Source organism: Melanotaenia boesemani, chromosome 7 (assembly GCF_017639745.1).
Source record: "Melanotaenia boesemani isolate fMelBoe1 chromosome 7, fMelBoe1.pri, whole genome shotgun sequence".
Lineage (NCBI taxonomy): Eukaryota > Metazoa > Chordata > Actinopteri > Atheriniformes > Melanotaeniidae > Melanotaenia > Melanotaenia boesemani.
In genome coordinates this window covers 5,889,979-5,904,067 of record NC_055688.1, presented here as the reverse complement: position 1 = coordinate 5,904,067, position 14,089 = coordinate 5,889,979, and the positions used below count along the sequence as shown (strand labels likewise).

Genomic DNA, 14,089 nt, shown 5'->3' with positions numbered 1-14,089 from the left:
TTCTCATACCAGCTGTCGGCATGGCGGTGGAGGGATGATGATTTGGGCTTCTTGCAGTCACTGAGTGGACCATGAACTTCTCTGGATATCAAAGTTTTCTAGAGTCAGATGTAGGGCTGGGTGATGTGGCCTAAAAATAAAATCTCTTCTTCTTTTCAAACCAATTCCGATTTCCGATTTTATTAGATTTTTTTTTCTTTTCTGTCTTAAAAATATATTAAACTTTTTCATAACAATATTAAACTTAAAGCATTTGCATATAAAATGTGTTTATGTTTTATTAATTTATATGAATGAGTGACAGCAAAGAAAGTGAATAACGTCATAACTTTTCCACATTATAAACAGCTTCATATCTGCATCTGTACTGCATCTAGATCCTGATCATACGAGATTCATGTGGAAGTAATTCACCTGAAGTAGGTCGTCTGTTAACCAGAGTTTGTGGGCTGAAGCTGTCTTCTGCAGTTTTCACTGCATTTATACACACAGCTAAATTCCAGGCGTGAATGACGGTGGAGGGACAGAGGGCTGAGTGTGCTGCTAACTATGGAAGCCCAAGGATAGAGTTAAAAGTGCATGGAAAGGAGGAATAAAGTCCTGATTTTCATAAAAATACACCCTCATAAATGGAAAATTCGATTTATACATTTTATCGATTAATGGCTCAGCCCTAGTAAGATGTGAGACCATCTGTCTGACAGCTGAAGCTTAGCTGAACTGTCTCATGCAGCAGATCTACAACAGAATGGCTGAAAAAAAAGAATCAAGGTGATGACACGATTCATTCAAAGTCCAGACCCCAACCTGACTGAGATGCTGTGGGGGCCCTTCAGAGAGCTGCAGAAACCAATGCTGCAATCCTCAATGAGCTGAATCAGCCTGAGCAAAGTTTCTCCACAATCATGTGAGAAACTGATATGCAGAAAATCATTATTTCAACTTTTTGCTGCTGAATGAGCTTCTACAAGCTGCTGGACCATCAGACTGATTCTGACTTTTAGCCATTTGGAAGAGTTCAGTTCTCACCGAAGCCTCAGAGCAGTACCTGTGTTATCCTGCAGGAGGCGGTGCTGAGGGCCTTCTACCTGCCGTACGAGCCGCACAACTTTGAGCTGCACGAGCTCGGCAGTCTGCAGCGTCTCCACGGTGACGACATCCTGAACCGGAACGGCGCCGGTCCGGATAACCGGAGCTCCCTGAAGGATGGAGGAGACGCCTGGCTCCTGAGGGCCAGACTGAGAGATGCTGATGTCATTAAGGTGTACGCCGGCTGGCCCAGGTGAGGCCTCAGTGGGGTGCGAGTCACACAGAGAGGCTGCCTTCCGTCCGGTGGTCGAGAAGTGCAAAACAATATTACACAGAGTAAAACACATTAACGTTGTTGCAACGCACATTTATGTCATAGAAACCATGTTTACATACATGTACAAAACAAAAATACCAAAACTCTTTCACCAAGGGCAAAACAACTTTACATTTCAGAGCAAACAGCTGCACAAAACATGAAACCCTCTTACAATCCTTGATGCAAGCTTACTTCTACAAAGTTCTGAATACATTTCTGGAACACTTTTTACCAGCTTTACGTTGACGTGAAACAATTTTACAAGTTCAGGAAACACAGTTACAAATGACAATATGACCCGGAAGTGATGTTGTGCAGTCGGGGACAAGACAGTCCAAACAGGAAACTGAATCAATTGAGCAGCAGCTTAATCAGCTGAGATTTTACTGGTGTTCAAAATGATAAGCACTTCATAGGTTTACGATTAAATGGACATTTAGAAAACGACATGAGGCGAAGAAAATGACTTGAAGGCAGAAAGGTCTCCAGACACCAGCTTGAGGAAATCTAAATATTTATAAACCGATGTATTGCTGAGGATCACACATGTAGCTTCAGCCTCATGCAAACCCAGTGTCATGGAAAATGTGGCACTTGCGTGGTTTAGCACATGCCCCCCTGATTGCTCAGTCCAGCTGTCTCCTTGTCATCATCTTTCAGGACATGGAGGGGCCGTCCACTAAACCCCTCTTTAAAGCTGCCACAGAGAGAACAATAAGCAGTTGAGAGGTTCCTGTTGGAAATGTCTTTGTAAAACTTGTAAAAGTGTTTCGCGTCAGCGTAAAGTTGTTTAGCTCTTGGTAGAAGTGTTTCAGCATTGTATTTTCATTTTGTAAATGTAAACATGGTTTCTATGATGTAAATGCTTGAAAATGTACCTGTTTCACTTGATGTAATATTGTTTTGCACTTCCAGGCCACCGTTGTTGACTCTAGTCTTGCGAAGATGCACGAAAATCTGATGTTCTTTATTTTATTTTCATTTTTTCCCATTTTTGTTTTAATCTAATTGAAAAATGTATTTATTTAATAGTTAATTTGTTTATTCTTAATCTTTAATCCAGATTTAAACCTTTTAAGACCAGAGCTTTGGTTTGGCTTGTTTTTTAGATTTAATCTAAATATTTGGTGTTTGGATGATTCAATAAATCAGCAAAGAAATGTGGAATTGTGAACCTGGAAAAGTTTGGGAATGGGAAATGAGTTGGAACCCTGGTTGTTTACTGACTCCTGTTTGTGTTTCAGGTCGGGCGCAGCATTTGTTTCCGTCTCCGTCTCAGAGAAGAGCACCGCCGCATCCGTCCTCAGCGAGGTCCTCGGTCAGCTGGACCGGCAGGTAAACAGCAGCTCCTGAAGCCTGGAATTTCCTGGAAAAGTTTGTTTATTGACTTGGTTTTATGGTTGTGTGTCAGGATGAAGACGTGTCAGGCTTCAGTCTGGTGGAGATTTTTATGAGCAGCAAACAAGGTGAGAAAAACATGATGAAAAACAAACCAACTTCATCACTGAAAGTCTCAGGCTGACTGAAGTTTGTGTCTGCAGTGCAAAGACTGACGCTGAGTCCTGATGAGAAGATGCTGGAAAAACTGCAGGAGATCCGGAAGGTAAGAGGACACTGAGGCCTCTGATGGCAGCTGCTCTGATTAAATCCAGATTTTAGAACAAAAATCTCTGTTGAGGAACTTCCATGGACCATGAGCTCCTATAGAGGAGGCTGTTCATGTAACCTGGGACAAGGATGATGGTCTGGTTAAATGAACACGTTGAATTCACAACCTGGATGTGATAAAGTTTAAACATCTCCTTCATCCCTTTAGTTAGATAAAAACCAACACACTTCAAAGCTTAAAAGCAAATTAATAATAACTCAACAATCAATTAGGGAATGTCTCCAGTCGCACTTGAACCTGCTCTTGAAGACAGCTTCCTGTACAGCCCAGAAGATGTTAGCAGACACCAGGAAGCAGCTATGCTAACATGTAGCATAGCAACATGATGGGGAGAAACTCAGCTTAAAGACTAACCAAGCGTTGGCATCCAAACCAAACAGTTCAAACTTCAAACAGTTATATGAGAACGTAAGAAAAACATGAGTCCACTTTAGAGCTTCTGCTAGTTCCTCCACTTCAAGCAAAACCACACAAGACGTCACATGAAAGCAGAGACTCTGCATGATTACAAAGACGTTTGTCTTGTCAGGTTGGGACAGAAACTCTGGAGCTAGCAGCCAGAACTGGAAATCATGTCTTACTTTTGCTGTTTTGTGGTGAAAAGTCTGATTCCAGCTCTAAAAACTCTGCTAATGTTTCTCCTGTAACTGCCTTTGTTTGAAATAAATCATGAAAGTCCTGCTGGTTTCCATGGAGATGAAGAAGGTTTTATAGTGAAGGATTCAGTCTTCCTATCATAGACTATCTTGGGCTTTACTTCTTTCTGGATCCTCATGGTGTTTTTAAGGTGAATGTGGGGCTATCCCTGGATCCTCCTGACTCTGACCATTGATAGAAGTGTCCATCATCGTCATCAGCCGATAATGTCCTGAGATATTTACCTGCGTAACACCTCTATTAAACATGCTTTTTTACGTTCTACTGTAGCACAGGTCCTCATCAGAAATGACTTTACTCTTTCCTGGATGAGCTGGGCTGCTATCCTCTGGTTTTTACTGAAAGTAATGTGGTTTTCTTTTATGAGGAGATAACATTTACATTTTCTGCTGTGTTCCAGGGGAATTTACTCTGACACAATAACACACATGTTGATTCTGACACTTTAGCTTTCTTTAGAGACCAAGATTAAACACACAGCCCTTGTAGTTGTTAAGATAAACTTCATTTACTTTGGGTGTCATTTTAGACGGGAGGCAGAAAAAAATGGGTTTCGTCAGAGTCTGTTGTTGGAATCATTCACTGAAAAATCTGCAGGAAAGTACGGTGGCCCTGAGGTAGAAACATGACAAAACTTAAAATAAAGCATTCTTTGAAATGCACACAACAAATAAACAGAAACTTTAAAAAGTTTTGTTGTATTTTGGCCCTCAGAGCCACCATACAAACCTTTCCTTCCGTCAAACTTAAACATTTCAACTCAGTTCTTTGATGACAAACAGAAAAATAAATCACTGGACCCAGAAATCAAATCAGTTCAGTGATCAATGACCATTATAAGTAACGGTTAGTTTCAGCTGTCAGAGATGAAGTTGTGCCTTGTGGACACATGATGTGGTTGTCATGACGATGCTGTGGGTGGTTCGGCAGGCGTCTCTGCGGCAGATGAACCAGACCCGGTTCTACGTGGTGGAAAAGATGAAACGAGGGGTCCAGGTGAGCCTGCTGATTGGAGGACTGCCCCCCCTGCTGACCAAAGACGAGTACGTCCAACTCATCCAGGAGCACCTGGCCATCAAGAGTGAGTCACACCTGCACATCAATCAGCTGATGCCTCGTCATTTTTTTATTAATTTCACAATGGTGATAAATAAAAGATAAGCATGTGAATAAATAAGTAAACGGTAATTAAAATCAAATCAAATAAAAAAAAATCTTTTCACTGGGAATCTGTCACGTGACGTAGGCAGAGTTTGTTGAATGGATGTGACTTCCTAACAACACTGCAGATAAAGCAGCTGATTCAGACTTGTTAACCACGAGAAAACCATAAACAACACAACAAACAAAGAGCTGATGAATTTTGTTCAGGGGGTATTCCAGAAAGGAGGTTTAACTAATCCTGTGATAAAGCTTGTGTTCGACGTTGCTAAATCCTTTTACACTTTCACCTGCGTTGTCGGTTCCACAACACTGGCTATGAAGTAGCTATCACAGCCCCATGTTGGTGAAGCCAAACCTATGAAAGACATCACACACTGAGCCCCCAAATCCCAATGAAAACGACCAATAAAGGAAAACAGCTGCAGCCGCCCACTGCAACGCTTGGTGGAGGAGTTCCAGCAGTCAACGCATGGTGGCCTACAGTTGGCATGTGTTATCTAATTACTAAACTTAATAAGCTTTTTATATTATATTATATTATATTATATTATATTATATTATATTATATTATATTATATTATATTATATTATAAGCAGATGTGACCCGTCCTCCCCAAAGTGTACCTAGGTCCAAGTGAAAGCAAACTATAAAAACATTCTTCTGACTCGTATCAGGTAATGATGCATACAATGGAGACGTCAGAAAAAAATTTAAATAAAATAAATATGGAAAACTTAATTGTCTGTTCATTTCTTTAAAGCAAAGTAGTTTAGACAGATTTGATCACGCACATGGTGACGTTCCCTCAGATCATTATGCTGGAGATAAGCTGAGTAGAGCTACTTCCTACAGGCTGTTCGCAGCATATTTTTCTGTATTAACTTGCCTAGATTAGCTCTTTTGGAACGGGAAAACCCAAGATTACCGTTTAGTCTAGGTTACATAGCCAGCTAAACCAGTAAACCCACTTTTTGTAATGTCCCCCAGCTCTGGAAATTCCTTTATTTCTAGTGATACAGAACAGATCTGTTCCAGCAACTTCAGCCATAAGGCGCCCTTGTTTGTTTTGTTTTGTTTTATTTAATTTAGTACATTGTTTGTTTGTTTTTTTGTTGTTTTTTTTCTTTTTTCTTTTGTTTTATTTTGTTAGACTTTTATTGTCATTGTGCAGAAAACCAGACAACAAAAACTGAAGTGCCATGATTATGGTGCATAAAAAAACAAAACAGATTCATAAAAACATATAAAAATAGAAAATTTTATCTGCAGATGATTCTCTAATAAATTTAGGAAGTTTTATTCAGTTAATCCAATTAAAAGCAACAATAGTAGCTCAGAAGGGACAAATCACACGCTGACTCTAGAGTGGGACTACAGATGAGGGGTTTTAACTTGGTTGCAGTTCATAGTTTGTGTCACTAGGTGGCGATGTGTCCACACTGGAGCTTTAAAGTCCCCGTTTATGTGATAAAATATGTGGAATAAAATAAAATACCATTAAATAATAAATTAGTTAATAACTATAAATGTGCAAAAATGTGCTGTTATTTATGGATTATTGTTATAGATTATTTTTTTGGATGGGTGGTGTATAACATCAAGCCCTCATTTAAAGTTTATTTATTCATTTATTTGTTTTATTTTCATTAGCATTAGTTAATTATTGACTTTCAGTCTTGTTGATGGATTACAGGTTTCTTTTGTATTACAGAACCTTAGTTTAGAGCAGGCATGTCAAACTGGTCCAGCAAAGGGCCGTGTGGCTGCAGGTTTTTGTTCCAGCCAGCCAAGAGCACACAGTTTGACCAATCAGCTGTCTGAAGACTGAGATCAGTTGATTGAATCAGTCAAATCTGGTGTGCTGCTGCTTGGTTGGAACAAAAACCTGCAGCCACACGGCCCTTTGCTGGACCAGTTTGACATATGTGGTTTAGAGAACCCTGATCCCTGGAAATCATTACAAATGCAACATCTCATCTCTGTATTTTTTATGACTTGTCAGGTTGAGCATCAGCGACTGCACAGACATGTGCAGCAGTATATATTATGTATGATCTTCAGTGTTGCTTCTGTTCTGTTTTTGCTGATGTTCTCAGTTTGTCTCTGCAGAGTTGGAGAAAACTGCATTTTCCCGCTGTTCACCGTGGTCATGAAGTAACCTAAATTTGTTTACTTGTACGGCTGCTCATCATAAATAATTTGATTTGATCCATTTTATTCCCACTTTGCAGCACATATTTGTTTCCTCAGCGTGAAACGGGACATTAGAGAGAAAACGGAAACACTGAGGTCGACTCTCAGCAGGAACAAACCTTTAACTCCTCTCCCTCCCTTTTCTCTCTCTGTTTGTCTCTGCAGGTCACCTGGTCACCATCAGCCAAATCTATGGCAGTCAAGGTGAGACTGTTGTCATGGTAACCAGCCTGCTAGGTAGTTTTAAAAGGGCAGATTGTCAGGAAATGTTTTGTCCCTCTTCTGTAATCTCCCATGTTTATCCTGCATCAGGAAGAAAAGGAATTAAGCATTTAGGACTATTTGTTGTTCAGACCAGCACAAACTCTCAGGCTTGTTCAGGTTCGGTGGTGAATTTTATGCTTATGTTAAACGTCCAGCTGACGCAGAACAAACCGGTTCAATCTGATGGAAAAGACATCAGATGTGATATGAGGAAATACAATGAACTGACTGACAGAACAGACCCAGGACACACACACCACCACTCATGCTCAGTATGTTTACGGTGTGTTCAGGTGCGGTGGCGTTGCAGATCTCTTGTTTCTCTGAAGCAGAGAGGATCTACATGTTGGCCAAAGACACTTCCATCAGTAACAAGATGCTGACGTCGCTGGTCATACCGCAGATCGAGGTAACCGTCACTCTGTGACAGAACTCTGTTTCTCCTTTTAATCACAATGTTTTTGTGGTATTTTTTTTTATAAGAAAGGTCTCGACCGAGACAGAGAACAGCTGCTCAACCCCCCAATTCACTCCACAAAAAAGGTGTTTCAGCCTCTCCCGACACAGTTTTAATGGCAGAGCATCCATAAGGTCTCCTGGTCTTCAGATAAAAACCACACATTCAGGACTGTTATCAGCTCATAAAACTCTAAGTCTTTTTTTTATATATTTTTTTAATTAGCCATTTTTTATGTAAAAATCCTTGTAAAAGCTAACCCTTTTCAATGTATATTTGTAAATTTTGAGTTGTTATATTGGTTTCCCTGGTGAAAATAAATAAGTGAAATGGGTATATATTTGGTTTTTGTTAAGTTGCCTAATAATTATGCACAGTAATAGTCACCTGCACACACAGAAATATCCTCCTAAGATACTAAAACTAAAAAAGCCCCACTCCAACTTCCAAAAATATTCAGCTTTGATATTTATGAGTCTTTTGTGTTCATTGCGAACATAGTTGTTGTTCTATAATAAAATTAATCCTCAAAAATACAACTTGCCTAATAATTCTGCACACACTGTAGTCTTTGTTCCTTCAGCAGCTTCGACACCTCCTGTCTGTTTAAGCCCGCCTCCTGAATAACACTGTCTGCTCTGATGGGTCAAAACTGACAAAGTAAACATCCTTCCACCTGTAAAACCCAAGGATAAATCCTCCTTTTTGACGTTTTCTGTTTTTTTGTCTTTCAGCACAACAAACTGGGAGATGATGTCTGTCCCTTGCTGGTGTTCGTCAACCCGAAGAGCGGCGGTCTGAAGGGCAGAGAGCTCCTCTACAGCTTCAGGAAACTCCTGAACCCTCACCAAGTCTTTGACATTTCTAACGGAGGACCACTGGCTGGGTGAGGAGGAGCTAAAAGACCATGTCTTCCTGCAGCTGTTGGTTTGATTTTGTCTGACTGGGTTCATCCTGAAAAAACTGACACCAAACAATAAGATGCTAACAGATCTTCATTCTCCAAGGAGTCAGTCTGTTCTCATCTGTCCTCCGTTAGTTCTCAGTTTATTCCTTCAGGCTTCCCCCTTTGTAAAAAACGAAGCCTTAAAACACCTTAAACATAGACTGATCAGGGAAGATTGAATAACCTGCTCATTCAGTATATTCAGGTATCAGCTGATCTCATTCTTTGGACACATAATGTTGCTGAAGCTACACCTGAACCTAGACCTGACCCACTGCAGCAACCCCAGATCATAGACTTGGCTTGTACAGCAGCATTAGGCATGATGGCTGCATCACTTCATCTGCTTCTTCTTCTTACCCTGTTGCTCCCATCACTCTGGAACAAAGTAAATCTGAACTTATCAAACCACATGACCTTCTTCCATGGCTCCAGAGTCCAGTCTTCATGCTCCCTAGAAAACTGAAGCCTTTTTGTCTGGTTAGCCTCACTGATTAGTGGTTTTCTTATGGCTACACAACTGCTCCTGGAAGACGATGGTTCCCCACTATCCTACCAGTTTTTAATACTGCGTTGGACAGTTCTTTTTTTTTAGATAATTATGCTTCATTTTGCACATCCTCCTAAAAGGCATGTTTTTTATTTCCTTATTCAGAATTTGACTGTGTGTATTCCTGCAGACAGAAACGTTGCAGTGCTCTCTGACCTCCTCCGTGCAACTTGTTGCAGGAAAAAAGATACAAAATGCAAAACAGACGGCCTCATGCACCATCATTCTCAGAAACAATTTTGTTCTTTGTTTAGCTTTTTCTGAAGAATGTGACATTCATTTTCATGTCTTGGATCATACAAGCACTTAGGAGTATTCTTACGAACATTTGAGTGCAGACATGTTCGAATAAACTTGCCGTTTGTGTTTTCTACTGTTCCGTTCTTACAATAATACAATAAAGTGATGGTTCTGTTCTGACATCATCAGAAGTTAAGCCTCATCCTTCTTCTCTGCTGCAGCCTCCACACCTTCAGAGAGGTCCCCAGGTTCCGGGTTCTGGTCTGTGGGGGTGACGGGACAGTGGGCTGGGTGCTGGGAGTACTGGAAGCAGTGAGGCACAAACTGGTGTGCCGGGAGCCGCCCATCGGCATTGTACCGCTGGGGACAGGTGAGACGGACGTTGCAGGACTCCTTTCTCTTCTGTTGAGCATCATGTTTGATTTTCTTACAGACTGATGAGGTTCTGTTTGTCTCAGGAAATGACTTGGCTCGAGTCCTGCGCTGGGGTGCGGGTTACAGCGGCGAGGACCCCCACCACATCCTGATCTCTGTGGACGAGGCTGACGAGGTTCTCATGGACCGCTGGACAATCCTGCTGGATGCGCAGGACATTTCAGAGGACAGCAAGGACAATGGCTTCCTGGAGCCGCCCAAGGTGGGTATAAAAACTCGGTCACTTCATGACCCGAAAGTTCATCCAGTCAGACGAGGAATTCACAGGCTGAACGTCAAATATCTGGTCTCAAGTTAGAAAATCAGAGTGCTGGGGGGTTTTATGGATTCAGGTTTACACTGGTTTCCAAACCAGATGCATGCAAAGGTAGTTATGTTTTGTTTTTTTTTTTCCTTTTGTTGTCATGGTGAAATAGTTTGATGCAGTTTTGGTGTCTCACAATGATCCGTCGTCCTCTCAGATTGTCCAGATGAACAACTACTTCGGTCTCGGCATCGACGCCGAGCTCAGCCTGGACTTCCACCTGGCCAGAGAGGACGAACCTGATAAATTCACCAGCAGGTAACATGATACCTTCACTTCACTTTGATAATAATATAACTTTATTTGTACAGCAGTTTTTTAAACAATGTTACAGAGTGATTAACAGCAGCCCAGAATTAAAATCAACAACAATGACAAAAGAAAAAGAAATTTGTTTTTTTTTATCAGTAATTTTTTAAAATCATCATTCCTGAGGTCATCATCTGGCAACATCATACACCCTCACTCAAGCGACCCAGCGGGGGTTGATCACTCCCCGACTTGCATCCCAGCAACACTGGCCGACGGGCCTTTCCAGCCTTCTTCCGGGATTTCTCCACCAGTTACTGATACTTGAACTGTTTGCATTCACTGGCCTCATCTATGTGGTCCTCCAAGGGAATTGTTGGCTCATTCAAGAGGACTTGACTGGAGGAGGCAGATGTTAGCACCATGAACTTCAGCTGCTTGCCCAAGTCAACCTGCAGCTTCCAGCCTGTTGTGGTTGAGAGCAGACTGCCTGATGGTGTCAGCCTTGGTTTCTTCTCCAACTCTGACCAAAGAGATTTTCCTCTGGGTGCACATTTGTTCATTGCTGGCTACTGCACTGGAGATGGCCTCAGCCACTGATTTTCAACACCTGGTGGTGTTGCCAGCTGTAGCAGCCCTCTCCAGGGACTATAAGACAGTTGCTTAGTTTGTATTCCCACGTTCCCTTCTCGGGGCGAATATGTTGGAGATTTGCTTTTGTCCCACGGATCCAGGTTCACTAGACTGAGTAGCACCTCTTAGACAGCTTGGACCATCATCTTAATTCAGTAATATACATATGATGCAAATAGATGTCAACAGGAGATACATTATCATTATCATCACCATCACTCTGAATGTACATATGCAAGAAAATGCTGTATATTCCAAAAACAAAAAGAAAAACTCAAAGCTGTGGCAGATAAGAGTGTTAAGACCCGATTTAACAGAACTGAAGTCCTCTTATCTCTCTGGGAGATTAGTTTCTGTGGCTGTCGCAAAGTTCAAACCCTCTTCTTCATCTCTTGATTATGGTGTTCCACAGAGATCTGTTTTTGGTCCTTTATTTTTTTTTTTATATTTGCTGCCTCTGCAGCACATTATAGCCTCTTTTAAAGATATTTCTTACCATTGTTATGCTGATGATATTCAGCTATTTATTTATTCTAAACCTCAGGATGTTTTGAAGATTCAGAGCTTGCTTGGTTGTTTGGATGCTGTCTGGAGTTGGATGAATGATAACTTTCTTCAACTTAATGATGCAAAAACTGAGGTCCTTGTTTGTGCCCCTGATAGATTTTTCCCTAAAATAGCTGAGAGTCTGGGTGCACTTGCTGCATTTATTAAGCCCTCGGTCAGAAACCTTGGTGTAACTCTTGACCCTGCGCTGTCTTTAGATGCTCGTATAAAATCACTTGTTCGCTCTTGTTTTTATCATCTCAAAAACGTTGCCAAGCTGAGTCCAGTTGTTTCACCATCTGAGATGGAGATGTTTGTCCATGCCTTCATCTCATCCAGACTAGATTACTGTAATTCCATCTTCACATGCTTAAGCAAAAAATCTCTTGACTGTCTGCTGCAAGGCTGATAACAAAATCCTCCAAATTCACTCATGTCACTCCATTACTAATCCAGCTGCATTGGCTTCCCATTTATCACAGAGTGATTTTAAAATTCTGGTTTAACTTATCAAGCACTACTTGACCAAACACTTGATTATATCAGAGACCTACATGCCCAGCAGGTCCCTGAGATCTAGTGATCAAGGTCTGCTGGTTGTTAAGCCTTCGCAGCAGTGGCTCCTTCCCTCTGGAACTCCCTCCTCTCCCCCCTTAGATCTGTGGACTCCATGATCTCTTTTAAAAGCAGCTAAAAACTCATCTTTTTAAACTTGTTTTTACTTAGTTTTATTTGTTTTTATGTTCTCTGTGTTATTATTTTGTGTTCTGTTTTATTGTTAAGCACTTTGTGATTTTTATCTTGAAAGGTGCTATATAAATAAACATTTACTTACTTGAAGGTTTGGATCAGACTTCAGGTTTTCTGGTAGTTTGTTTCAGACTTTAGGAGTACAAAACCAAACGGCAAACTTTACCCAGATGATCTTCGAAGTTTTGGTGGCTTATTAGATAAAGGGAATTCCTGATTGTGAAGACTACATTTCCCATCAGCCCCTTATCTTATTGCCCTCCACCAGGTTCCATAACAAAGGTGTGTATGTGAAAGTGGGTCTGCAGAAAATCAGTCACACCAGGAGTCTCCACAAAGAGCTGCAGCTTCAGGTGGACTCTCAGAACGTCCCGCTACCAAACATCGAGGGGCTGATCTTCCTCAACATACCCAGGTAACACACACACACACACACACACACAGAGTTATCACAGTCCTGATGCAGCACTCATTCCCCTCGCTGTGTGTGTAGTTGGGGTTCTGGTGCTGATCTGTGGGGGTCAGAGGTTGACGGCCGCCATGGGAAACCCAGCATGGATGACGGCCTGCTTGAGGTGGTTGGGGTCACCGGAGTGGTTCACATGGTAAGCCGAGTTACTGAAACACTGCCACGCCAAACACACACAACTCTCACACACTTGTCGTCACATCTGTGTGTGTCTGCAGGGTCAGGTGCAGAGCGGCCTGCGGTCAGGGATTCGTATTGCTCAAGGGAACTACATCAGGCTGACGGTAAGCAAACCCATACCTGTGCAGGTGGACGGAGAACCGTGGATCCAACCACCAGGACACATCATCATCTCTGCTGCTGGACCAAAGGTAGGTTCTGTTTGTCCCTGCAGGGCATCCATACTTTCTTATTTCTTTTATGCGTTTATCTCTATTTTTAATGTTTGCTTTGTTCTGCAGCTGAATGAAGAAAACTTCAGTCTTTGAGTTTATTCTGTGATCCGTGAAAATAATCTGCAGTTCAGATTTTGGTCATGAATCTAGCAGCAACACGTTTGTAAAAAGCTGCAACGGTGCAACAAAAGGCTGGAAAAGTAAAGTATAAATCAGAAACAACTGGAGGAGCATTTTACAAATAATTATGTAAACAGACAAGTCAGTAACATAACTGGGAATAAATGGAGCATTTCAGAGAGGCAGAGTGTCTCAGATGTAATGATGGACAGAGGTTCACCAATCTGAGACGAACTGACTAAAAATTTTAATAGAATTTTTAGAAAGACTGAAAATCCTGCCGTCTGGAATGTATAATATCATCAAAAGACCAAGAGAATCAGGAGGAATCTGGAAGACTTTCAGAAATCACTTTCAAAGTTCACCACGAAATCCACAAATGCAGGTTAAAGCTCTATTATGCACAGAAGAAGCCATGTGTGAACAGAATCCAGAAACAGCTCCGTCTTCTCTGGACCAAAGCTCATATAAAATGGCCTGAGACAAAGTGGAAAACTGTTCTGTGGTCAGATGGAGAAAATGTGAAAATTCTTTCTGGAAAGCATGGACAGCGTGTCCTGCAAACTAAAGAGGAGAGGGAGCATCCAGCTTGTTATCAGTGGACAGGTAAAAAGCTGCATCTCTGATGGGATGGGGCTGCATTAGTGCCTATGGCGTGGGCAGCTTCCACATCTGTGAAGCTCCATCAATGCTGAAAAG

The 14,089-nt window shown here is 41.6% G+C and overlaps 1 protein-coding gene across 2 annotated transcripts in view; it reads left to right on the top strand.

The window, feature by feature from the left end:
• LOC121642877 (diacylglycerol kinase theta-like) overlaps positions 1 to 14,089 on the top strand; it is a 65,566-nt gene that overhangs the window by 46,844 nt on the left and 4,633 nt on the right. Inside the window, exons 9-22 of one of the 2 annotated variants that reach the window (XM_041989904.1) lie at positions 1,065 to 1,282; positions 2,593 to 2,683; positions 2,760 to 2,814; positions 2,890 to 2,951; positions 4,605 to 4,755; positions 7,198 to 7,236; positions 7,590 to 7,705; positions 8,488 to 8,639; positions 9,711 to 9,859; positions 9,948 to 10,126; positions 10,386 to 10,486; positions 12,675 to 12,821; positions 12,900 to 13,011; positions 13,094 to 13,246. In XM_041989904.1, the coding sequence (XP_041845838.1) occupies positions 1,065 to 1,282; positions 2,593 to 2,683; positions 2,760 to 2,814; positions 2,890 to 2,951; positions 4,605 to 4,755; positions 7,198 to 7,236; positions 7,590 to 7,705; positions 8,488 to 8,639; positions 9,711 to 9,859; positions 9,948 to 10,126; positions 10,386 to 10,486; positions 12,675 to 12,821; positions 12,900 to 13,011; positions 13,094 to 13,246 (1,725 nt within the window). Of the gene's footprint in view, positions 1 to 1,064; positions 1,283 to 2,592; positions 2,684 to 2,759; positions 2,815 to 2,889; positions 2,952 to 4,604; positions 4,756 to 7,197; positions 7,237 to 7,589; positions 7,706 to 8,487; positions 8,640 to 9,710; positions 9,860 to 9,947; positions 10,127 to 10,340; positions 10,487 to 12,674; positions 12,822 to 12,899; positions 13,012 to 13,093; positions 13,247 to 14,089 lie in introns of both variants that reach the window. The other variant, XM_041989903.1, reaches the window with a different exon arrangement.